At 46.0% G+C, this 24,648-nt stretch overlaps 4 protein-coding genes across 4 annotated transcripts; 3 read left to right on the forward strand and 1 right to left on the reverse strand.

The window, feature by feature from the left end:
* Nucleotides 1-4,806: 4,806 nt before the first annotated feature.
* LOC124659283 (acidic endochitinase-like) lies at nucleotides 4,807-5,706 on the reverse strand. The gene has a single exon (XM_047197205.1). The coding sequence runs from the start codon at nucleotides 5,704-5,706 to the stop codon at nucleotides 4,807-4,809; it is 900 nt and encodes a 299-aa protein (XP_047053161.1).
* Nucleotides 5,707-8,811: 3,105 nt separating this feature from the next.
* On the forward strand, nucleotides 8,812-10,301 carry LOC124662491 (F-box protein At5g07610-like). The gene has a single exon (XM_047200323.1). It carries the CDS (start codon nucleotides 8,812-8,814, stop codon nucleotides 9,994-9,996), a length of 1,185 nt encoding a protein of 394 aa, XP_047056279.1. The 3' UTR covers nucleotides 9,997-10,301.
* Nucleotides 10,302-12,903: 2,602 nt separating this feature from the next.
* LOC124667749 (autophagy-related protein 18a-like) lies at nucleotides 12,904-17,950 on the forward strand. Its single transcript, XM_047205003.1, has 4 exons — nucleotides 12,904-13,999; nucleotides 16,713-16,914; nucleotides 17,415-17,541; nucleotides 17,638-17,950. Exons 1-4 carry the CDS (start codon nucleotides 12,938-12,940, stop codon nucleotides 17,726-17,728), a joined length of 1,482 nt encoding a protein of 493 aa, XP_047060959.1. The 5' UTR covers nucleotides 12,904-12,937; the 3' UTR covers nucleotides 17,729-17,950.
* An 858-nt stretch (nucleotides 17,951-18,808) lies between these two features.
* LOC124663424 (2-dehydro-3-deoxyphosphooctonate aldolase-like) lies at nucleotides 18,809-24,268 on the forward strand. Its single transcript, XM_047201125.1, has 13 exons — nucleotides 18,809-18,996; nucleotides 19,741-19,838; nucleotides 19,911-20,007; nucleotides 20,082-20,147; nucleotides 20,490-20,549; nucleotides 20,676-20,750; nucleotides 21,591-21,675; nucleotides 22,219-22,277; nucleotides 22,738-22,782; nucleotides 23,435-23,533; nucleotides 23,646-23,693; nucleotides 23,820-23,867; nucleotides 23,948-24,268. The coding sequence occupies exons 1-13, from the start codon at nucleotides 18,958-18,960 to the stop codon at nucleotides 24,002-24,004; spliced, it is 876 nt and encodes a 291-aa protein (XP_047057081.1). The 5' UTR covers nucleotides 18,809-18,957; the 3' UTR covers nucleotides 24,005-24,268.
* Nucleotides 24,269-24,648: the final 380 nt, after the last annotated feature.

The raw sequence follows: 24,648 nt of genomic DNA on the forward strand, positions 1-24,648 counted from the left end.
AAATCAGAGACGCGCGCCGCATTTGCGGTTTTGGGCAGCAGACAGACAAAGGCGCGGTTGAGCGATGCGAAGTCGCCTCCGGCGATGTTGTAGACGTGTTGGAAGAAGGCCATGATCTCAGGTCTGATGATGCCCCAACAGCGTCTGGAGAAAACGCCGTTGAAGCCGTCGGGGCCGGGCGCCTTCTCCGCGGGTGAATCCATGATTGCATCCCAGATCTCTTTGGCCGTGAAGGGATGATCAAGGCCGTTCACCGGCAGCGTCGGAAGGTTGAGGGCCTCCCAGTCGAGGGAGCGCGTGCGAGGGACAGAAGTGCCCAAGATGGTCGAAAAGTGGTCGAAGAGGACCCGCTCCTTGTCGGGATGGGAGGTGGCGATGGTGGTGTCCGTGGCGAGGGTGTGGATGAAGTTCTTTCTTCGGCGGGAATTCATCTTGACGTGGAAGTAGCGCGTATTGGCGTCTCCCTCCCGCAGCCAAGACACGCGAGAAGCTTGGTGCCGGCGGGAGCGCTCGATCGCAGCGAGGCCCAAGACCCGAGCCTTGAGGGACTTGCGCAGGTGGAACTCGTGATCGGACAGGCCACGGCTCTCCTGGGCAAGATCCAGACGCAGGATGATTTCATTTGCGAGGTGGAGTTGGAATCGTGCGTCGCCGAAGAGCTCCTTGCTCCAGGCGCGCAGCGCCCGCGCCGTGCGGGCAAGCTTTACCTGCAGGCGAGTGAGCGGGTTCGTGGAATGAAGCTCCAGCATCCAAGCGCCCTTGACGATGTCGATGAAGCCGGGCTGCCGGGACCAGAAATTCTCGAAGCGGAACCGGGCTTTCCGCGGCTGCGCACACGTGCTGAAGAGCAGCAGAGGGCAGTGATCGGAGTGCGACGATGAAAGAGCTTGTACCGAGCAGGACGGAAAGAATGCGTCCCAGGCCACGTTGAAGAAGAAACGATCCAAATAGACCAAGGTGGGGTCAACACGCTCGTTTGACCAGGAGAAGCGCCGATTGGAACATCTAAGCTCCAAGAGCTCAGACTCATCGAGGGCGGCGCGGAACTGTCCCATGAGACGCCGACAGAGGTTGGTATTGCTTTTGTCTCTAGCTTCATAGATCATATTGAAATCGCCTACAATGAGCCAAGGTGTGCCGTTCTGTGGTTTGATGTTGATGAGCTCTTGGAGGAACGCCGGCTTGTCGGCGTCCACGGATGGACCGTAGACCACAGTGAGCGAGAAAGAGGTGCAAGTGTGTAAGATGGTCGTCGTCGCTGTGATGGAGTGGTTTCGGATGACCGCGTTCGAAATAGAGACGATCGCCGAGTTCCAGAAGATGGCGATGCCGCCGCGCGTTTCGTCGGCCGGCAGGAAGACGAAGTCCTTACGAGTGGCACCGGCAATCTCAACAGCAAGGGAGCCATCGATGTGAGCCAACTTTGTCTCCTGAAGGCAAAGGACAGCAACCTTGGCTGCAGCAGCGAGTTCTGCAACGGCGGTGCGCGCGGGCATGTTAAGGCCACGGGGGTTCCATGACAGGATGGGGCAAATGGCTTCACTCATTGGGGAACGAGGAGAGCAGCACAGCTGATGACAGGCAGAGCGGGCGACGTGGCGAAGAGCAGCAGCAAACTGAATGATAAAGGAAGAACACCACCAGAGCATACATGGGGCGGGACAACACCCAATTACACAGCCTCAAACAAGCCGTCCCGATGAAGAACGTGCCTCTAACCCAACACAAGGAACTAAAGCATCGGTTTAAGACCGATATCTGCTGCAAGAGAGCTAAGGAACCTAACATTGGAAACTAAATGGCCACCGTGGTGGCTCTCCCAGCGGCTGCCTGCTTGGCAGCACGGTGAACGGCGTCGCGGTCGATGCGGGTGAGCTTCGCGAGTCCGTCAATGTCGACCTCGGTGAGAGGCTCCTTGAAGCGTTCGACGAGGCCGGCCGCAGCAACCTCCGTGCGGCGCTCCTGCCGCTGATGACGTGCATCTCCTTGGCCAGGCGCAGGGTGGCGCGCTGCGCCACCGGGATGGAGCACGCCGACGAGGCCTGGCGCTGGCTGCGCTTGGGCGCCGGAGATGTGGACCTAGGTGAGCCAGGCTGCACCGTCGTTGGCGATGTGGGGTTGAGCGGTGAGACCCCCAGGACCGACGCCGGCGGTGCCTTGAACGAAGCATTCGCAGGAAGTCGTTGACGGGCTCCTCTTGCGCCAAGGGCACGTGGCGCAGGAGCGTCGACAATGTGCAGGTCGTCGACCTGCGAGGCGACGCAGGCGACCTGCTCAGGTCTATCCGTGGGGGACAGGCCAAAGTCCGCCGTCGCCCAGGGATGGGGCACCATCGGCAGGCCAGCAGAAGGGCAATCCTTGAAGGAGAGCGGCTGGCTGACGGTCGCCGCACACGCGGCCTCCATCTCAAAGCACATCGGGTCCACTCTAGAGGGCCCCCAGGTGGGGACGTCGGGGCTGACCGTGGACACCATGTCCACCAGGGGGTCCGGAGCACCTGGGCTAGCAAGATGCTCCTGTGCAGCATGGATGACGAGGGGAAGCGGGGCGTCGAGCGTTGACATGATCGGGGCCGCGGCGGAGGGGCCCGACGTGGGCGGCGGCGGCGGTGGAGGCAGCAGCTCGTCCACAATCTTGGTGGACGGAGAAGGGACATCGGTGGCGCGCTGTCGATGGCCTGCCGGAGATCGGCTGCGGTGACGAGATCCCCCGCGCCCAGCAGCGTCGGCGGCAGGCGCCCCGATGCGGGCGGGAGCAGCAGCCACGTCGCGCCAGATCTTGCGCTGGCCAGAAGAGTCGCCCTCATCGTCGCGGCGTCGGTAGGCAGGGATGTTGTGGCAGCCATCCTGGCGGCGGCCACCGTAGCTCCTCTCCTCCCCATCAGGAATTCCGAACCGCCAGGTGAATGGCTGCACCATGGGGTACGGCGGCTCCTCGGAAGAGGTGGAGGAAGGGATCCCGCTCTGCCCCGTGGAGGGGGTGCGAGATTCGCGCACCGTCCAGTCCTCCACGAGGTCGACGTGGATGAGGGAGTCGTAGCGAAGGCACTCCGGCGGCGGCGCCACCTCCCTGCGCGGAGGAGAGTAGCCGTTCATCTCTACGACGTGGCCTGCCTCCTCGCGGGAAAACGAGAGAAACCATGGTGCCCCGGTATGTGGTCGATGCTACGACACCACACCCGGCAGCTGAAGAGCTCGGTGTTGTCCTCGCGTGTACGTGCGACCGTCGAGGCGGTCGACGAGGACATGACTGCCCGACACCTCCTGCGCTCCCTCCCTGGACCACATGTGCATTGGCATGCGCTCGATGCGCGATGCGGGCATGCAGGTTATAGACGATGTGCACGGCATGATCTGATTCGCGCCATGCTTGCAGGAGGAAGGTGGAGCCCTCGACGTGAAGACGACCATGCGCAATGGCGCGGTCGCGATGCGGCGGAGTGTCGAAGAGGACGAAGAACGCTTCTGGATGATGTCGAGTGACGCGGAGCTGGTGCGGTGGCAGCCGGAGCTCCTTCTCTAGCGCCTGACCCACCAAGTGCGGGTTGGCACAGTGCCGCGCTTCGGTGGCGGTGACGAGGACACCGCGGCTTCGCAGGTTGAAGATTTGCTGCTCGATGCTGCGGGAGGCGACGACGATGGAGTGGCTTGAGGTTGGACCGGAGCGACGGGCGCGGGCTTGGAGGCGACGAAGCGGTCCATGGTCGGAGGTGGGGCGGGGAAGCACAGCCGGTCGCGCACCGTCTCGGGGCGAGGAGCTGCCGTCCGCTTACGCGAACAGCGAGGGCCGGCGGTGTGTCCCCAACCCCAGCAGTCGATGCACCGGACTGGATCGCGGCAGTCGGCGCGGCGGTGGTTCTTGCTGAGGCAGCGGAGGCAGCGTCCCCGGAAGCGCCTAAAAAGGCCGGGCGAGCAGGGGTCGGGGGCCGTGCCTTGGCGTCGGGCGGCGGAGGGATGGGCCGCGGCTCGGCCGGAAGAGGAGTGGAGCGCCCATGCCGGCCGCGCCCGGAAGTCACAACCTCCCGGGAGGGAAAGACTCATCTTCCGAGGCCTTGACCGGGAGGAGCGTCGCAAACCACAATGGAACGGAGACGCGGGCGTTCCTATCCAGCGTGGAAGCGAGGGCAGGCGACGAGCGGAGCGGCAGGCGGACGAGCTAGATCTACCGGATCCGGAGGGTGCCCCGAGGGAGCAGAGTCCGGACCGCGGGTCCCCACCGCGTTGCAGGGTTGCGGGGAAGGACCGACGGATGCAGCGCGGGGGAAGGCGACCACCTCGGAGTCAAGGCCGGGGGCGGCCATGCCGCAGGGGACAGCGGCGCCGGGCGGCCGGAGGGCCCGCGGGAGAGAGCTAGAGCTTACCTTCGGGAGAGGACTATCCGAGCTGTCCTCCACGAATATGATGTATCAAGTTTATTTTGTACTTGTTTTCAAATATGGTGTGACAAGCTGACCTGCGAGAGGGATGCAAGTCAATGTAAAACCTTAGTGTGTATGATATGAAGAGTGTGTACTTGTAAAATAGAGCCTTATAACAATTAATATTTTGCAGTGTACCAGCATATAAGCTGAACAGATACGGGAAAAAGAACACTTGTCAATAAAATGGAACTTAGCTTCAAACTATCAACTGCGTACTCTTTTTTATTCATATTTACATATGCTTGCATAACTACATAACACTGTTTATGCTAGCTACCAATATGATGCCGACAATGAACACACTATAGTATGATACAGAAGACGCAATCAACACTGAAATGTTGAATGCAACAGATACCAGGCCAAGGCGCCAAGCACAGAAATAATCACACGTAGCTTTTGATGGCAGAGCTGTATCCACTGCGATCGTCGTAGTACTTAGACCACAACATAACGCCACCGTATTTGGGCGAGCCCTTGATGAGCGGCAACACACGTGACGTGAGCTCATCGGCAGGGATGAATCCCGTGCCCGCCGCGTCTTTGGAGCTAGAAGCCGGCAATCCCAAAAAGATCTTACCTGCTGGTACCGACACCCACTTATTCCACGCATCCATGAAGGCAGCACGTCCCGCGTCGAACTGGCACTGCTGGTTGTTGTAGAACTGCACCCACACATAATCGAACAATCCAGTGCTAATTGCGCCACCGTCCCATTCATCAGGGAAGGGGCATTGCGGTGCTGCGCTCAGCAGGACTGTCTTCCCACCGTTCTTGCCCAATTTCTTGAGGTCCGTAGCAAGGTTGTTCCAGAATTTAGCACCGCCAATCTCGATGTCAAAGTCGATGCCATCGAGTATGGCATCGCCAAGGGGGCGGGACGAGGACGTGCCGCCCAAGAAGTTGTTCCATAGGTACATGGCAACCTGGCTGGCGTCACCAGGGGACGAGAGGCCGTAGCTTCCATCCGCGCCGCCGATGGAAAGGAGAACTTTCACCCCACGGTTCTGGCAGGAGTTGATGTCCTTGCTCTGGCTTCTGCAGCCACCAGATGATGGGTCACAGTGGCTTGCAAGGTCCAGCTGTGGTGTCTGTCCGTTGCCAAACTTGGGGAGGAAAGCGAGGATGACGAACTCATAGTTTCCGGATGCGCATGTTTCGGCAAGCGACGCCTCGCCATCATTCTGGCCCCAGTAGATGGCGATGCTGCCTGCATGGCATGTGGCGAGAAGTGCCAAGAGGAGGGAGACAACGAGGCTGAAGGCAGTGAAAGCTCGGCTTGCCATGGCTGGCCTTAACTGGAGAAGGCTTAACTTTGAGCTATGGTGCTACGGAGGATTGAGATAGGAGAGCACCAAGGTGTGTGCTCTGTGCTTTGAATTGAGATGACTATGGCAAACATGCATTTTTATAGTGGTTCGGTGGTGTTGCAATTGGCAATACGAGCGCCGTGGAGGATTTCCAGTAGCTTTCGTGCCGTACTGGCTCATCCGCACTTGAACCTGAACTGAATTTACCAAGAGTTACTCAGCCGAAACATTAAACAATATACGGGCGCCAAAAAAGAATGCTTATTCTCTGCAGTGCAGTACCGGACAAATCATTCGCACTCTATTAGCGACAGGCACTTTGGGGTAACGGACGGGAGACGCCGCGCGGTGATTGTATATTCGCGACGCGCAGTTCAGAATTCAGATGTTATAGTTTTTACTGATTGATGAAGGAAGCTGAGAACTAGGCAGTTCCGGTGGATTCCAGACCAAAAACGACGGATCAAATTTGTAACTATCTGAATGTGGCAGTATATTCAATCTTGAGCTTTTGCTCCTCTTATTAACAAGCTCCGAACCGCCTTCAACACTTAAACACCGATATACACAGCATACAAGAACGACGAAACCTGCTCACCTTGTATACTTTCATGGTTTCTCAGTTTTGCACACCAAGCAAGGATTGTATACCATTAAAGAGAAAATTGAAGAAAGGAATAAGCATTCTTTTGGTATATGTAGTGACAAAGAACTATGTAAAGAAAACCAAACAGTGTTTTACTTTCGGTTATTGTTTCCTACAAACTAATACAACTTCAAAAATGAGGCCAACCAAAACTTGTTTGACCAAGGCTAGGAGAAGTTGCGCTCAGCTCAGACCACTAGCTGACTTGGTAGATTTCCTGGATGTGCATCATGAGATGTGTTACAAGTTAACTCACATCCGCCTCCAAAAATATTTGGTCCAACATATATGTGGAGTTATCTTGAAAACAACTAGTCCACTAGTATTTACTTGATTTTTATTCCAATGAGTGTCATTTGTGTAAAACTGTGTCCTATGATACTTTGTATTTGTTTTATGAACTTCGAAGCTATGATTGTGTAATACACTATGTCCTTTTAGCTTTCCGTGTTCAAGTAATCCTAAATGTGCAAAACTAGGTTAAAAATGGCTAAACTGTGTGAGCCCGCAAATATTTGGAAGCCATCATTGGGACCGCTGCCACCCGCAAAACCATTTCCTGTTCGTTGATGGTGTTGTGCGGAGAGTTGGAGAATCTACATAAGCATAGTAGAAGCCGATCCCAGATAAACTGGTCTTGGAAAAATATTTTTGCGTATACTGGAAAACATTTTGAGGTATGAAATTATGGTCGGGCAGAACATATACCTCAAATTGGTAAACTTTTTTTTCCCTTTTCTAGTATGTTGGAAAACTGCAAGTATCCAAGTTTGACCTTTTTTCGGTACATGTGCTAGAGTTGTTCTCAGCTATGCAACCTCCAATATTCATATAGCTTCTCAGCTTTATCTTTTTTACTCCCTCCATCCCGGTTTATAGGGCTTGCGCGTATACCTAGGTTTTAAATTTGGTCATGATAATACAAGATGCATATGAAAAAACATATATCATTAAAAAGCTTAGACGTTCTAATTTTTAGTGGTATAATTGGTGTGTTGTACAATTGATATTATGTTGATCAAATTGATAACCTAGGACGAAGGTAGTGGATTATATGTATAAACTCATCGGGTTAAATTGAAGTCTTTGAAAGGAAGTGAACAATCGGTTAAATTACTTCTGCTGCATCTCGATGAATTACACAACGGTTGGTCAAACCAGTTTTTGTTATTTTATTTCAAATATTATCTGTAATTCCTAATTTTGGTACAATAACTATATTTCCACAGGATTACACGAAAAGTTCAGCAGTTCACCCATTGCAAATTAAACCTTAATTTGGCGCTTGTCTCCAAAACACCTATGCTCTTATTTCTTTGAAAATCAGACTGCTACTTGTGGCTTGCAACTTCCTCTTCTGACGCGCAAGAAATATCGTGTGACCCCACGTCTATGCTAAAAAATATGGACAAAATAATATGGTAAGATGAAGAGTAAAAGTTATTTTTTAGTTCAAGGCTAACTCAGTATTTAAACAATACAACATCAATAAGTTTGGGCGAGGTGTTTCAGAAAAGGAGTTTGTATGTGCAAGAAAAGTAGTCAACTAGCTTTTTTTTAACCGATTGTCAAACATGTCTAGTCTTTTATTTTGTGGATTCATAATTATATCATGCATTAGATTATTCCACTCATATTTATATTAGTTAAATATTAGATACATCCATTTTTGGATAATTATTTTGAACCGGAGAGAGCACATCATTTACATGAGGACTCTATGAAAAACATATAATATGCTTAGGATTCAATTTAAAATTAAAATTAAAATTATTTGAAGTATATTATTAATATATACATATATTTTATTTAAATAAAAATCTCATAGTATATAGTGTTACTCCGATACAATTCTACGATAATATATTGCTCACAAGAAAACGATACTATCTAGTATCTCAATATTGATAACCTTGATCACCACCACTCTGCAGTGAGAGGTTACCACAAATCTTGAGAGACCAGGATCTTCAGCCAGTGCTAAAGCCTCTACTACATGCTAACGATTTCAGGGTAGATGGATCAGTGATTCCACAACAACAACGGCACATGCACCTAGATATGTCCCATTGCAATCTCTGCAAGTAGCTCCTGCAGCTTTTTTTTTACCACCTGTTTCTAAAAGTTGTGCGTTTAAGTTTTGACTCACACGGCCCATTCCAGCAAAGAGAAACGGAATTCAGCTTGCACGAACGGCAGCCCATTCCCCGTCCATCCTCTTCACTTCCGCCGGCAGCTGCCTCCGCACACCCCAAACCCTCGCTCGCTCGCTGGCAGCCAAATCTCTCGCCGCCGCTCCCCCCTTGGCAGTTCAGGCACCACGCACCTGGTAGATCCTCTCTTCCATCGCGCTCCCCTCACTACCGGTATGTATCTCTAACCTCTTCGTCCCCTGCTGTTCGCAGATTGGCCGCTCCTCGTCTCCGCGGACGGCGATGGCGCCGGGTTCCAAGAAGAAGAAGAAGAAGGGCGTGAAGCGGTGTCCAATGGACAAGCTAACCGACGACATCCTCACCGACATAATCTCGCGCGTGCCCTACAAGTCCACCTGCTGCTGCAAGTGCGTTGCCACGCGCTGGCGCGACCTCTTCTGGCACCCCGACCACCGCAAGAAGCTGCCCCAGCCCCTCTACGGCTTCTTCCACGAAGGCTTCAACATGAACCGGTCACCTATGAGAGCTCGATATTTCACCAACGTTTCAGGGAAAGGGTTTCCTCTCGTCGACCCTTCACTAGCCTTCCTGCCCAAATACGAGAAAGTTGACCTTTTGGACTGCTGCAATGGCCTCCTCCTCTGCCGTTGTTGGAAGGCAACTGATCCCAAGACATTGGATTATGTGGTGTGCAATCCCGCCACTGAAAAATGGGTTCTTGTGCCTGCAACCAATTGGTCCAGCAAGGCAGCGATCGCTTGCCTCGGGTTCGAGCCGACGGTCTCCTCTCACTTCCATGTGTTCGAGTTCATTGATGAAGAGGCCTGGGGTTTTGATGAGTCTGAGCAATGCGAATGTGATGGACGCATTGAAACACTGGCGATATACTCGTCTAAAGCTGGAGTTTGGAAGCATCATAGCCTGGACAACTTTATGTTTGCAGTACCCGATAATGCAAAAAGTGTTTTCCTTAATGGGATCCTTCGTTTCGCCACCACTTATGGTTTTATACTAGCTGTTGACGTGGAAGGAAACGATTGGTGGCAGATTGATATTCCTATGCCACCATGCATTGAGTATACTCGTGACGATGCAATTTTTGTATCGCAGAGGCAGTTGTATATCACAAGCAAACTTGCTGGTTCTGATTGTTCTGACCTATCAGTATGGGCCCTTGAGGACTACAATAGTAAAACCTGGACCTTGAAGCACAATGTCAGCAAATTGGAGCTGTTTGGAGCACGGTATTCATCATTTGCAAATAATTTCGATGTCATCTCATTCCACCCGGAACACAATATGATTTTCATAGTTGGTGGGCACGAGAACACACTAATGTCATATGACATGGATCGCAGAAAGCTGTGTGTTCTATGCCATCTTGGACGGGATTGTCAAATTGCGTATGGCAGGACTCCTTATCTTCCATATGTTCCATTGTTCTCGGAGGCATTGGCAGATGGGTAAGAAATATCTTAATTGTGTAGTGCAGCTTCGCAATTGTCCATCTTTCTAATGATATTGGACTATTGGAGTTATGTCTTGGGTACGAGCAGCAGTGAATTGGGTACATCTCTATGAAGTTGTGATGGTCTGGTGTGTGAGTGCACTCATGGACCTGACTTTATGTGGTTAGCTATTCAGTCAACTCTTGTGTTTCTGTACTTGTGTATTCATGGCTGTTAGCACCCCATGCGTTTGTAACACCCTAGTACTTTAGTGATGGATATTGTAATCGTTTTGTTAACACATGATTAATGTCTTCCATATATTAATTCTGGTATCTGCTTATTTCTCTCTTCGTGAGTAAGTTATATGGCTTTTGGAATTTGGTCTCTGTTTGCTATGTCATGTTACTAAATGTTTGGCTCCATTTTCTTAAGAATATAACCTGCCAAGCTTTTCTTTGTCTCCAGCTATGATGAAATGATCTGCGTGTAATGTATTTCTATTGGAATTAGATAATTGTGTTAAGGATATATTATGACATGATTACTTTACTGTAATATCAGACCTTCACATTTGGAGTAAATGATGGGTTCCGCCTGATAGATTAGGCCTTCTCGGTATGTTGGTTTTAAATACATATATCACTACTCTAGACCATGGGGGGACTTATACTGGAACGTTGAACAACTAGTATTCGTGTATGAAACTAGATGAGCAATTCTGCCATTGGGTTATACTATAATACTTTATCAATGCCTCAGTTAGCTCTGTAGTAATAAGTGTCACTTGAGGAGTTGAAGGTGTTACACTTCAGGTTTGAGCAAGCAGCAACAGCAGTGATTTTCTTAGCTAGTTTTCTCTTCTGCATTCGAACTCTGTATGGTGCCTGCCCTATTTCCAATAATTTCGTTTAATGACTGTCCTGCTGTGTTTGAATGCTCGGTCACCCGGACAGCCGAAACAACTGAAATTGTCATTTATGCACTGGCATAATACTTGTTTCAAGCTAACTCTCTGGATGTCCCTAATAAAGATGTCTACACTATCATAAATCTCAAGTTGCTTACCTGCTCTTTTTATCTGACTAGCTAGCCATGGAGGAATGTAAATGTTTGATCGTGTCACCATTCGGCTGTTCACTTTTTGTCTGGTGTTGTGTAGTAGTATCAATTTGCGCAGTGATGCAGACTCCAAGGCCATAGCTTAATCTGAGGAAATTATCAGACAATGATGTTAACGTTGTTAGATCAGGGAGGAATGTAACGTTTGATCATTTCACAGTTTGGCTGTTTGCTTTTTTGACCGCTGTTGATTTATTTTTATCAACTGTTGGGTAGTATCAACGTTTGCAGTGACTGCAAGCCTATGTTTTCATCCTAGGAAGTTATCAGACAGTGGCTCATTCGAAGACATTTTTATCCAATACACTCGTATCATATCTCACGAGACACAGAATAGTGTCCTTGTTCTTAATCACTGGCCATGAAGTCAGGGTTCTCCTGGGAATAATGGCCGAGCCTGTTGTAGCCATACTGCATTGAAGCTCACAGGTAGAAGTTGGTGTCATGCGGTGAACTGGGCTTGTTTGTTCCAGGCAATGTGCATGTTACCAGTTAGTTGTTTATATACTGTACCTGATTATGTATTGGATACTTTGGAGTAGTGCGGACAAACCTAACCATGTGCATCGAGAAATGCTCGAGATCAATTAACCTTTTAGTTTACTTATTTTTTTCCGCTATATTGAATGTTCTTACCTGCTGCCGCCTACGATCAGTGTGTGCAGTTGCATTTCCTTGCCCTTGATGGAATGGCCAGTCCTGGTGTTGGTTTCACAGGAAAACAGAAAAAGATGTCTACAATTACCGGTTCTTACCTTTGCATTCGTTTTAAACTTGATTTGCTATGCATTTAAGGTTTGCACATGTATTTTGTGTTCCCGAGTGCTCGCTTCCATAGAATTTGCATGTTTCCGCAACTTACAATCTTACCTTATTCTTACTCGACATGCCAAGTGCGACGACGTGATAGTATCCAAAAGGAATAGGAAAAATCAACCGCTTCTTGAATTTGGAACGTACCATCGTCAATTTCTTCTTCAAGAAAGTGTCGGTTTAGAAATAAGCGACTTTGACTTTCTAAGGTGTGTTTACAATTCTACATATTGAAATGCCCTAGGTCAGGTCACAATGTTTTTTCATCGTTCACACTTGTTCCTACTTCCAAACTTGCTGAACAGGTGCTCGTGTACGTCGCCGTTCATTCCGTTCCTCCGACGTGTCACAAACATTACCTTTTTTTTTTACGAAAGACAGTACAATCAAAGACGCTCATACATACGCGCACACACTCACCCATATGAACGCGCACACACACCCTACCCCTATGAGCACCTCCAAGAGACTGCGTTGAAAAACTGATCCGGCAGGTCTTGAGATTGACGAAGTCACCATAGGCGCCTCGCTGTAGACGGGAACGTCGCCTCCCACTGAAGAATATTCCACTTTTTTATGAAACACCAAAATATCAAATCTGAGATTTGAACTCTGGTGGGCTAGGAGTGCCACTGCCCTTCTAACCATCCAACCACATGTTGGTTCTACTTGCATACTCGTACTCGTACAGAGCAGCACGACAAGGAATCCTACCTGACATACTACAAGAAGACACTATCGCTCACGTGGCAGGGTGTAGCCCGGACGCCACGAAAGGCACGCGCTGCCTGCCTTCCCATCCACGCCACGCTCACGGCGTTCGATCCGACCGACCGGCCGGGCGCACAACACGAACAAGCTACGCTGCCGGCTCAGTCGCGGACCAGTTAACAAACACCGCCGGGCCCCACCTGTCAGCGACCTGGTACTGCTCGTCCAACCTTGTTCTTTCTAGGAGCCCCGCACCCGCAACCTCCGAGTTATCGTGCAGCCCCAACTCACCTCACCTCACCTCTCCTCTCCCCATGGCGACCACGCCCAACCCACCAAACCCTAGCTCCCTCCTCGACGACGACCTGCCGCCGGAGCCTCAGCCCCGGGAGCCCACCAAGGGCCGGGAGAACAACACCAAGGCCAACAAGGTCTGGAAACCTAAGGTGCGGGACCCACCGGAGATGCCCCCGGACACGCAGGATCCCGACACGCCGGAGCAGGACCCTTCGGAGCCGGACCAGGACCCGGAGCCGCCCTTCCCCACCGACGCAATCGAGCCCACCCCGTCCGGCGGGGAGGAGGACGAGAGCGACGACTCCGCCTCCATCTCCTCCGTCTCCTCCATCTCATCCGCCCTCGCGGCGGCCGACCTGGCCTCCACCGCCACGGGACCATCCGTCCCCGACCGCCCGTTCCCAGCAACCAAGGACCTGCTCCACATCTCCTTCAACCAGGACTACGGCTGCTTCGCCGCCGGCACAAAATCCGGCTTCCGCATCTTCAACTGCGACCCCTTCCGCGAGATCTTCCGCCGCGACCTCGGCCCCACCTCACCACCCACCCCACCCCACACCACCACCGGCGGGGGCGGCGTCGGCGTCGTCGAGATGCTCTTCCGCTGCAACATCCTGGCCCTGGTCGGGGGCGGCGACGCGCCCCACTACCCGCCCAACAAGGTGATGATCTGGGACGACCACCAGAGCCGCTGCATCGGGGAGCTGTCCTTCAAGTCGCCCGTGCGCGCCGTGCGCCTCCGCCGCGACCGCATCGTCGTCGTGCTCGACGCCAAGGTCTACGTCTACAACTTCGCCGACCTCAAGCTGGTCCACCACATCGAGACCGCGCCCAACCCCAGGGGCCTCTGCGCCGTCTCGCAGCAGCCCGGCTCCACCGTGCTCGTCTGCCCCGGCGCGCAGAAGGGCCAGATCAGGGTCGAGCACTATGGGGCCAGGAAGACCAAATTTATCAACGCGCACTCGTCGCGTGTCGCGTGCTTCGCGCTGTCGCAGGATGGGAGGCTCATTGCTACTGCTAGTACCAAGGGGACGCTTGTAAGGATTTTCAATGCTGCCGAGGGAAACCTTCTACAAGAAGTAAGTTGCTTTACTCTTACATACATGATTATATTTGACTGATGCAATCATAATAAGTTTGAGCAAATGCAAATTAAAACACCCTGCTATCTGGATGAAGCTGCACCTGTTTGGGATGAATTATGCTAGTGTGTGTCAGCTATGCTAAAAAAGGTTCGGTTTTGCACTGATATATCAGCAGTACCATGCAAACATAGGTTATTAGAATGGTGATTGCAGGCTTAGCTTTACTTTCTGTCTCTCAAAAACATTGATTAGGTTTCTCAACTGAACATAAAGTGCTACTACCAGTTTTGCTGATGCTGGATGCTGCATTTGTATAGCAAGTCAATGAAAGTTCATAATTGCATTGAGTGATTTACCTGTACTGATATCTTTGACAAGGAAACTTCCAAACCTGGGTTTTCGAAATTTATGCTATCACGCAACATTGATGCTTCAAAAGATTTGGTTTTGCACTTGTGTCAGCAGTACCATGCGACGTTGGTTGCTAGAACAACTCTTGCAGGATTATCTTTACTTTTTAGATGGAATATCTGTCGAAACATTGCATAGGGTTTTCAACTGAAGATAATGTGCTACCAATTTTGCTGATGCCTGATGCTGCATTTTGTTTAGCAATTTTTTTTTTGACCTGGACTACGGCGGGCTTACGCCAGCCTGAACAACTTTATTGCCAAACACCGGGAATACATGGGTTCCATTTTACATCTGATTTGAGGAGAGAGAGAGAGGGGGGGGGGGGGGGGGGAGACTAGGGAGGGGGTTCAGGGGGGTCATATCCATTACACCAAGAATTTAGAAGGGAGGTCGGGGAGGGGGTGTTGCCTCTGTAAGCCCAAAGCCTAACGTCTTCGATGCACCTGTTGGAGACGAGGGAGAGATTCTCCAGGGCACCATTGTTTAGCAATTTTAGTCAAGGAAAGTTTGAAATTGCATCAAGTGATTACTTGTGCTGATATCTTTTGCAATGAAGCTTCCAAAAGGACTTTTTGAAACTTACACTACTCATTTTAGAAGTATTTGAATGAGCATCCCAAATTGAAGCTTTGATAGTTGATATGCATTAGTGGTTGCTAGAACGACGGTTGCAGGATTAGATTTACTTTTTAGATGGAATATCTGTCGAAACATTGCAAGGTTTTTCAACTGAACATAATGTGCTACCAAGTTTGCTGATCAAATGTTAAGAACCTGGACCTGATTAATCAACAAATCAGAGACATTTAATCAATACGAATTTAATATTAAAGAAGGAAAGTACTCTTGGTACTATACTAGTTCAAGGGTGATGATTTTAAATCCTTATGGTGCTTTCCAGTTTTAACCCATGCCAATTCAACTACCATTCGTGAACTGAAATAACCTTATTGGTGCTAAGCGCATAACATTTACTAGGTAGTATGATGCCATCTATCTGCTGAGTAAAGTAAATACATCACAGATATCACGTTGACACTTGGGATCAAATGTTAGCATTGATGTACAATGAATACTTGAAAGTTGTCATGGAAGAAAATGTTAATAAGCTAACATCATCGGAAGTGTCATATTGTGATGCTTCTTTGGTGGTCCATCGTGGTCGGTACTATGTATGTTGCTTTCGTACACCACTTGGTTTGCTTTGCTTATAATCATGGTTTTTGAGTCGCTGTATAGTCGCTGAATAGTCGCTGTATAGTCGCCGAGTCGTTTTCCAAAAATCACGGCGACTCGCGACTATACAGCGACTTTGGTCGACTATACAGCGACTTTGGTCGACTATACACTGAGTCGCAGCCTCGGCGACTTGACTTGACTCGGCGACTCAAAAACCATGCTTATAATCATCCATCATGATTAGCGAATTTCCTGGTCCTGAAGATGACCATTTCTCATAATTCCCCTTGGAAATCTGGGACACAGCTTTCTCAACTTTGGAGGTTCTGTAGTCCGCTTCTCATGTTAGAAACCCTGCACACCTCAAGCATTGGTGAGGTTGGAGAGATGTACTCTGTAGATCTCTAGTGACCTAGAAGTTCCATGTCACTGGAGAAACTGTACCTATTATTTGGTGGTGTGAAGATTGGTTCGTTCTTGTATATCTTTGAAGGGAGGTTAACTTGGTATAAGCCTATATTCTTGCAGCCATAGATTAATTATCATATAGGACTGCTTTACAATTGCCAGTTTTCTACCTTACTTTTATTACCAGAAAATAGTCCATTGCACCCTGACCTACCACCTACACCAATATCGCTTTTCTGTTTATTTGGCCTCCATAAGTGAAGTTGCCAAGCAGATACACGCCAGGCCACCTGTTAATGCTATTTATTGTGGTTTTTATCAATACTTGTTTCGTAAAGATTTCAGAACTTGCTCCAGTGATTTGATCTCATTGCTTGTTTGTAATACATTATTTCAGTACTGATGTTGCAATCTTGTACCGCAAGTACCAAATTTATTATAATACAATTTAATCTCAAATTTATTTTCTAAGTAACTTACTATCCTTATACCTGTGGTTATAAAACTCTATGTGCAATTACCGTCAGACTATATTGCTCTACAGTATATTCACTGATGCAGCACACTGAGTTGGTAACAACATAATGACATCTAACTATAATTTGCTAACTCACTTATGGCAAATGAAGTCTCACATTTCCTTTACCGTTTGACTGCTGGGGATATAATATAACATTTAATACCTGTCTGCCTTATTCTGTTGCAGGTAAGGAGAGGAGCTGATAGAGCAGAAATATATAGCTTGGCTTTCTCAAATAATTTACAGTATTTAGCTGTATCTAGTGATAAAGGAACAATTCATGTGTTCAATTTAAAGATAAATGTGGGTTTGACCACAAATGATAAGCCTCTACCAGCTCCAGAGCCTGATGTTCCCCATATGAGTCCATCGTTTTCTTTTATTAAGGGTAAGTTCATAATCCTTTCAGATATCCTTAGTTGCATACATCTCCTTGCTAAAAAATCGTCCTTGCACGTTTATTTGGGAGAGTGGCCCACATTGTTTGACACTGCTATATTGTTCGATATGTTTACAATGTTCACAATGTACTTAGTATACATGAATGTTCTGTAGGCTCTAATTTCCATGATGTTCTTGTTCCTTCTTCCTTGTGTAAGTTATTTTGGTACATGTCTGTTACGCTGTCGATACATTCTCTTTCTGGAAGTTTGGAACCGAACACAGCATGATTGGTCTATACTTGTTGGTATCTTGCATTTTTTTTATTATGGGCATAGGCAGTATTTTTTATAGTTTATACTTTAGACCATGCCCAAACTACATTTCTCTTGTTTGAGTGCATGTTTGGTGGGGATTGCACGAAGGAGACCTGGATATCGAGATGAAAGTGACAAACACTTTCAGTTTTTCAACCAGTACTAAGCATGTCTATTTCATTCCTGGCAGGCGTGTTACCTAAATATTTCCACTCGGAGTGGTCTGTTGCTCAATTCAGGCTCCATGAGGGTGAGCAGTACATTGTTGCATTTGGCCATGAGAAGAATACTGTGGCTGTTGTTGGCATGGATGGAAGGTAATGACATGAAGTTGAACATTAGTTCTTGCAATAATCAGATTTCCAGCAATACATATTTTAAAAACTCAGACATGTACTTCTCTTTGCCTGTAGCTTCTATCGCTGCCAGTATGACCCAGTCAATGGAGGAGAAATGCAGCAGCTGGAGTGCCACAATTTCCTAAAACCATCAGACCAACCGTAGCAAGCAGCCTCAGTTAATTATTATGTGCCTTGTACCATGGCTGTACAGTATCTCTGTATGCTCTCGCACGCCTGAGTCTGAAGAAAATGCTAATATTATTTGTAAATATTTTTCATGGTGACGATGGCATAATGTGTTCTGTGGAGGGGTAGAAGAAAGAATCCTTGTGCAGATGAACATAATAGAATGCATCTTTATCTATGAATGCCTGCCTTGACGGTACTTTTGTGTTGAACGTTTGGCTGTCAAGTACATTCAAATCTCCTCTTTCTAACTGGTGTTCTCTTTTCTTGAGGCAATTTTTAATTCTTGTTCTTTAATAGTGTCTTGATTTTGTTTTTTGCGAGTCAATAGTCTCTTGATTTGGAGTCGCTAGAAAGAAATCTAATCTAACTCCCAAAAGAAAAAGAAATTAAGAACAAACATTTTCTCTATCCCATTAAAACTATCCTAAATTTATCTAAATATGGATGTATCTATATACTTCCTTCTTGCAACAATGAAGTAATACTACCTCTGTTCCATGAACGACTTCTTGACTTTTTCCAATTTTGGATGTACTAGACACTAAATATTGTCTAAATACATTCAAATTTGGACAAAGTTAAGACATTTTTTGTGGGACGGAAGGAGTATAATTTTTTAAAGTCAAAGAATGTCAAGTTTGACCAAGTTTTTTGAGAAAATTATCTACGTCTGCCATACCAAATATAAATATACATTATAACGAATCTAATGGTATTGATATTTTAGATGTTAGCATTCTTTTCTATATACATGATCAAACTTTACATCATTTGACTTCAAAATTCTTATACGCCCTACATTTTAGCAGGGGGGAATACTATATAATATCTAGATAGATCTAAATTTTGATAAATCAAAGACAACTTTTGTAAAACCAAGAGAGTATACAACATGAATCTATAAAAACGAACAGTCAAATCAAAATTGATAGAAACCAATGACGGCAAAAATGTTGTCGAATGTACCTGATCGCGTGGTACACGTGATGAGCTATCTCAAAAAAGTTGTTGAAGGGGAGAGCCGGGGACGGGTCCAGTGTCAGTCCGATCTGCAATGGCACATGCCGCCCGTCCCTCTTTCCTCATATCACCATAGCGCCCCGCTCCCTCCCACAGGTACACACCGATCCCACTCCTACCCACAGAGCAATTCCTCCTCCGCGTGCTCCACGCCGACGATCTCGTCTCGAGGGCGGAAACGGAATGGACGCCTCGTCCGTGGCGCTGTACGGCCAGCTCAAGGTAACGAAAAAGCCCTTGTACCGCGTGCGATATCCGGTGCGGCATTTCGTCGACCACCTTGCGTGGGTGGGTTGGTTTCGTATCTTCTCTGCTGTTTCTTCCTCCTCGCCGATGATGTTCTAGGAGCAGGCGGTTATAGTAGGAAGTTTCTGTATCCTGTTTCCGTTTGCTGGTTGTTTAGATTGGTAATCTTGGAACGATAGACAGCTGATTGTCGGCAGGGTGTTCTGTGAAGAAGCCTTGCGTGGTGCTTACCATTAATGCTTTTAAGTTTTTTTTAAGATTTGGTTTGGTTTCTTAGCGAGGTCCTGGTAGAAGAAGCCAGTTTATACGGGCATAAGTGCTGCGATTATGATGAATCACTTGATTGAAAATCGTGGGTGTCAGTATTGAGATGGATGTGGCGTACGAATAGTACCACTGAGAATCGCATGATTTAGTGATTTTAACGAGGATGCTACGAGAATGTGCCTTGAGATGTTTTGGTATGACTGAATGGGGTTACTGTTATTGTTTATTCTGCCTGCGAGTTAAGAGAAATCTCCGTTTCTCTGTTTCTGCTCCTTCTGTGGATGAAGGAAGGTATCATCCAAGGAAATAGCAGAACTGCTCTTGGATATCTTTGTGCCCATTTTATTTTCTTGGTTTGCCGTTGTACGATTGATGACAGTAGTGTAAGCACATCCGGAGACCTGTCGTGTGTTACATCTATGCATGAACTGACCCTGCTGATTCTTGCAACAGGCTGCTCAGCCGTTCTTCTTGTTAGCTGGGCCCAATGTGATCGAATCAGAGGAGCATGTGATGAAGATGGCAAAACACATTAAGGCCATTACAACCAAGTGAGTAACCAGTCATCATACTTTTGTTTATTCTCGGGCCAAACTAAACCTGTTTCTTTTCCTTCATGGCAGGCTTGGGGTGCCTCTTGTGTTCAAATCTAGCTTTGATAAAGCAAACCGTACATCGTCGAAATCCTTCCGTGGCCCTGGTCTGGAAGAAGGCCTGAAGGCATGTCAAATGATATTTGATCTTTTGAATTTCCGTCTCTTTTCGTGTATAACGTTGCCACCTTGCTATATCAGATCCTTGAAAAGGTGAAGATGGCGTATGACATTCCAGTGGTCACTGACGTGCATGAAAGCTGGCAGGTATCCATTTGGTTCTGTTAATCCTGTAGCTAGGAAGTCCTCTCTGGTTGGCAAGCAATTGCTGCAGTGTCACTGTCCTAATATTTCTGCATACTTAGCAGTGTCTGGTAGTTATGCTTCCTTTCGAAATGTTATTGTACCACCAGTACCGCTACTTTTTTCATGCATTTGGATATGACATGTATATTTTCTTCCCATTTCAAGTTTGTTGCAGAAAATGGACATGAATATATGATTATACTGAAAATATCTTTGTACTTCTGCATATCTATATTGCACCCTTTGAATTCATAGTATAGCACCCTGTGAAGACAAATGGTATCTAACTAATTCATTAAATAGTGTGAAGCTGTTGGAAGAGTTGCTGATATTATACAGATCCCAGCTTTCCTCTGTCGCCAGGTACAACTTTGATATATGCATGTTCTTTTTGTAGAGAGTTACAGTAATGATAGCTATCTAAGTATGAATCTGCACTTCATTATCTCATTCTGCATGTCTAATACGAATATATTACTATGGCAACAGACTGATCTTCTAGTGGCTGCCGCTAAGACTGGGAAAATTATCAATATCAAGAAAGGACAATTCTGTGCTCCTTCAGTAAGTTGCATTTTAATCTATCATTCTTGCCAAAACTTGAATGTACTACCCCAACATAAAACTTTCATATTATTTTCTCCATTAATTATATTTGTATTGATAAATGAAATTATGATGATATATAAGTACATTTAAATATGGATTATATGTCACTAAACATATATGTTGTTTGGCTAACTATTGGTGGGCTTCTTGTACAAATAAACAGAGGTGTAGTATTGTTGCAACTAGCTACATTATTTCTGGTTCCATTGTCTGATTTAGCATTAGCCTTAAAAAGTTGTCCTCATTTTGATCATTGTTCTAGAAATATTACATAATGTTCTTTGTTTAGGAAAAAAATTCATGTGATTTGTTATTTATGAGATTGAATGGTTAGACAAAGTGGAAGCTATTTGCAATTGTTTGTGCTATTCTACTCAAGATAAATCAAACATTAGAAGTCAACATGACGTCTAAGTAATTTTGTAAGACAAACTATCAGTTCCAGTTCAGCCTATCACCATGTTGATTGCCCAACTACCTTTTCCTGCGAGTTACCATTTCCTTATGGAAGTTTGGCTAGGCCATTTTCAAGATAGAGCTTTATGCAGTCAAATATCAGTTATGCGCTTGTGCTACATAGGTGTATATTTGGTTATTTTCAGTGGAAAATGTTGCATCAAGAATCTGTGGTTCTGCTGTCTTTTCTGTTCTAGAAGTCTGGAGTTAATTCATATAGAAATGAAAGGTTGCATTTTTCGATAAGTCCTTCTGCAGTCAGTTTTATCAGATTCAGCTATACTACTTTTGCTTCTGCTTTCGTTATACATTTGCCAAAGGGATCCTGTTCCTTTCCAGGTTATGGCGAACTCTGCCGAGAAAATTAGACTGGCTGGAAATCAAAATGTGATGGTCTGTGAGCGTGGCACCATGTTTGGCTACAGTTAAGGGCTTAAGGCATCTTTTGGCTCTCTTTCATGTGCATTGCCCACTTAAAAACAGACAAATAAATAGGGTAAAATAAAATAAATAAGAAAACCACATAAAATCTGATCAAACTAAATGCTTTCTATGCTATGCTATGTGATCGTCAGGAAGCATGTCTCCCTGACTAGAATATCCTGTTCTTTCTGGACATTCAAATATGGTGTGGCATGAGCAATAGTGATGGTTGCCATTGAGTAGCTAGATTCAGAAAAAGATGAATAAGTGATATCTGAGAAATAAATATGTCTGGAAATATTGCTCTGGTGCCTAGGAAATTCATGGTTTGAACTCACTAATATAACATACTAATAGTAATGTCTGGTAGCTTGCTGTGCAGCTGCAATACAACAATGTAACCGTTTTTTCTACTGGAGCTCAAGCTGTCTGTATCCTTATTCCGATTTCACAGGAAAATATAGATTACCTGCAATGTTCATGGTTTCCTTGTAACAGATACCTAATTTAGCAGTATCTTCTGATTTTTTCATTGTACACACAGATGATCTAATTGTTGACCCAAGGAACTTTGAGTGGCTGAGGGAAGCAAATTGCCCGGTTGTAAGTATTAGCATCTTACTTTTGTCCATCTGCACAACATCTATCCAGCTTGTTTCTATTAGATGAACAACTCTGTTCAGGTTATCATTGGTGTTATTGGGTAGGTCTGGAAGTCTGGCATGATATTTGTGAAAAAGACATTAACCTATTTTGGAATATTGCATCTCTTTTATGAATGAATATATCACCTTTTTAGTGTCATTAAGTGATTAAGCATCCTTGCACAATGTCTTAGCAAGGCATACATAGTCTAGCCTTTATACTCATTGTTCTGTTGTTAGTACTCGACAATGGATTGATATGATTAGACAGGAACCAGATGATTTCTCTTTCTGTAGATAAATTGTAATACTTCAAACTTTCATTTTTTTTGGTATATACAAGTATCCTGTTATTTGGTAGCTAGCAATGCATCATCAACCATGACATAGATCAGTAATTGAGAAATATGCATTTTCAGGTAGCTGATGTAACACATGCTCTACAACAACCAGCTGGGAAAAAGGTACTCACGTATTTCTTACATGCCTCTCTTGGTGTAAGAAAATTGTCCTTGTAGACATTTTTGCACAACCTTGAAATGAATTCTATTTTGTTTTCCTTTTCTTTTCATTGAAACGAGTCATATGTCAATTCACGAACGAAGTCAGCATTAAGAGAATCTTTTGTACTCCGTATGTTATTATAGGACTTGATAAACTTAGTGTTATGAAAGGATTTTTTATAGGACTTGATAAACTTAGTGTTGTAAAAGGATTTTTTATACAAATCTGTAAATATGATTTCTTATCTGGTGGTCAAATTTTTATAAGGTTGACCAAAACTATGTCCAAACTGTCATATTTTCTTAACTGGAGGACAAAAATATATGGCAATGTTCCAATCTGATCCATCATTGTATATTTCTGCAACCATGGACCATGGCCAAAGCTCAAACCCTTTGCCTCATATCTATAATACTCAAGTGCTGAATATTATCAGGAATTCAGACATTTTGGTTAATATTTTCTGTTCTTCTGTTTAGCCATCTTCTAATGTTGCAATCAGCTATTAAAACATTCATGACCTAATTAAGCATCTTCCAAACTACTTCCTAATGCGCATGACTGTCTTTTGAGGATTTAATTTGTTCAGCTGACATGATTCTGTTTTGTAAGCTTGATGGTGGTGGGGTTGCAAGTGGGGGCTTACGAGAACTTATACCATGCATCGCAAGGACTTCTGTTGCAGTTGGTGTTGATGGTATTTTCATGGAGGTAGCTGAAGCTGTGATGCTGCTTTGTTTCTTCTATCTTGCGTTTTTGTTACGATCCACCACCGTGATACAATATATTCTAAGGTTTATTTTGATTCACAATCCCATGATAGGTACACGATGATCCTGTGAATTCACCATGCGATGGGCCAACTCAATGGGTAACCTCTCCATCACTGTCAAGAATTTCATGCTCCAGACCTTTTGGTCTCTTTTCGTCATATCTTGTAGCATTCGTGCTGCATCATGATAAGTTCAAGTATAACTGTTCTGCACATTGTTTATAGCCATTGCGCAATCTCGAGGAGCTACTGGAGGAACTGATTGCGATTGCTGTAAGCTACATATTCTGCCTTCAGTAGACTGAAGCCAAATTTCTCTTTTATCTCACCGTTCTTTTTTTCTTTGTGCGAAGCGAGTCACCAAGGGAAAGAAGCAGTTCAATATCGATCTAACTCCATTCAAGGAATGATCTGGCACGGTAGATGGCAAAAGGCTCACCTTCTCACTGCCCAATGTTGTTATATGGGGAGAGAATCACTCTTTGTATGCCACATTTTCATCCACCAGCAGCTTCTGCTACTTTAGTTGGACTCCCTCTATTTGTTTCTTTTTGAAGCATAAGCTTTGCAGCCGTAGATCATTGTTTCCACTGCTGAATTGCTCCTAGTCAAAGACAATGTGTTATGTTTGTCGCTTCGGAAAATTTTACTTAACGGAATAAAGGAGAAAGATTGCGTGCTGATACCAGCTTCCTCCCTTCGTGATGGTAAAGTGACGCAGGTTTCAATTAAAAAAAAAATTGCCACTGTTTACTTTTGCAAATTTAGGTGATGATTTGGGGTTGTATAAAGTAAAATAAATTGGTGAATCTAATTGTATTTCCAAGATGCCAGGCTTGCCCCAGCACTTTAAAAAGCTGCACCTTGGTTCTAATTACGAAGTTAGTGGGGGAAAATCAAATCCAGCGACCGGCGTGACAGATCTTATCAAAACAGTAGGTTGATATCATTATTTGTCATCAAGCAACGAGTTAAATTAATGTTGGCCCTGTTAAATGTGCTAGATCGACTAGTGTAGATCATTGCTGGGTAGGAGAGGGACTGTGAGCATTTA

The sequence above is a fragment of the Lolium rigidum genome, chromosome 6 (assembly GCF_022539505.1).
Source record: "Lolium rigidum isolate FL_2022 chromosome 6, APGP_CSIRO_Lrig_0.1, whole genome shotgun sequence".
NCBI classification, from domain to species: Eukaryota; Viridiplantae; Streptophyta; class Magnoliopsida; order Poales; family Poaceae; genus Lolium; species Lolium rigidum.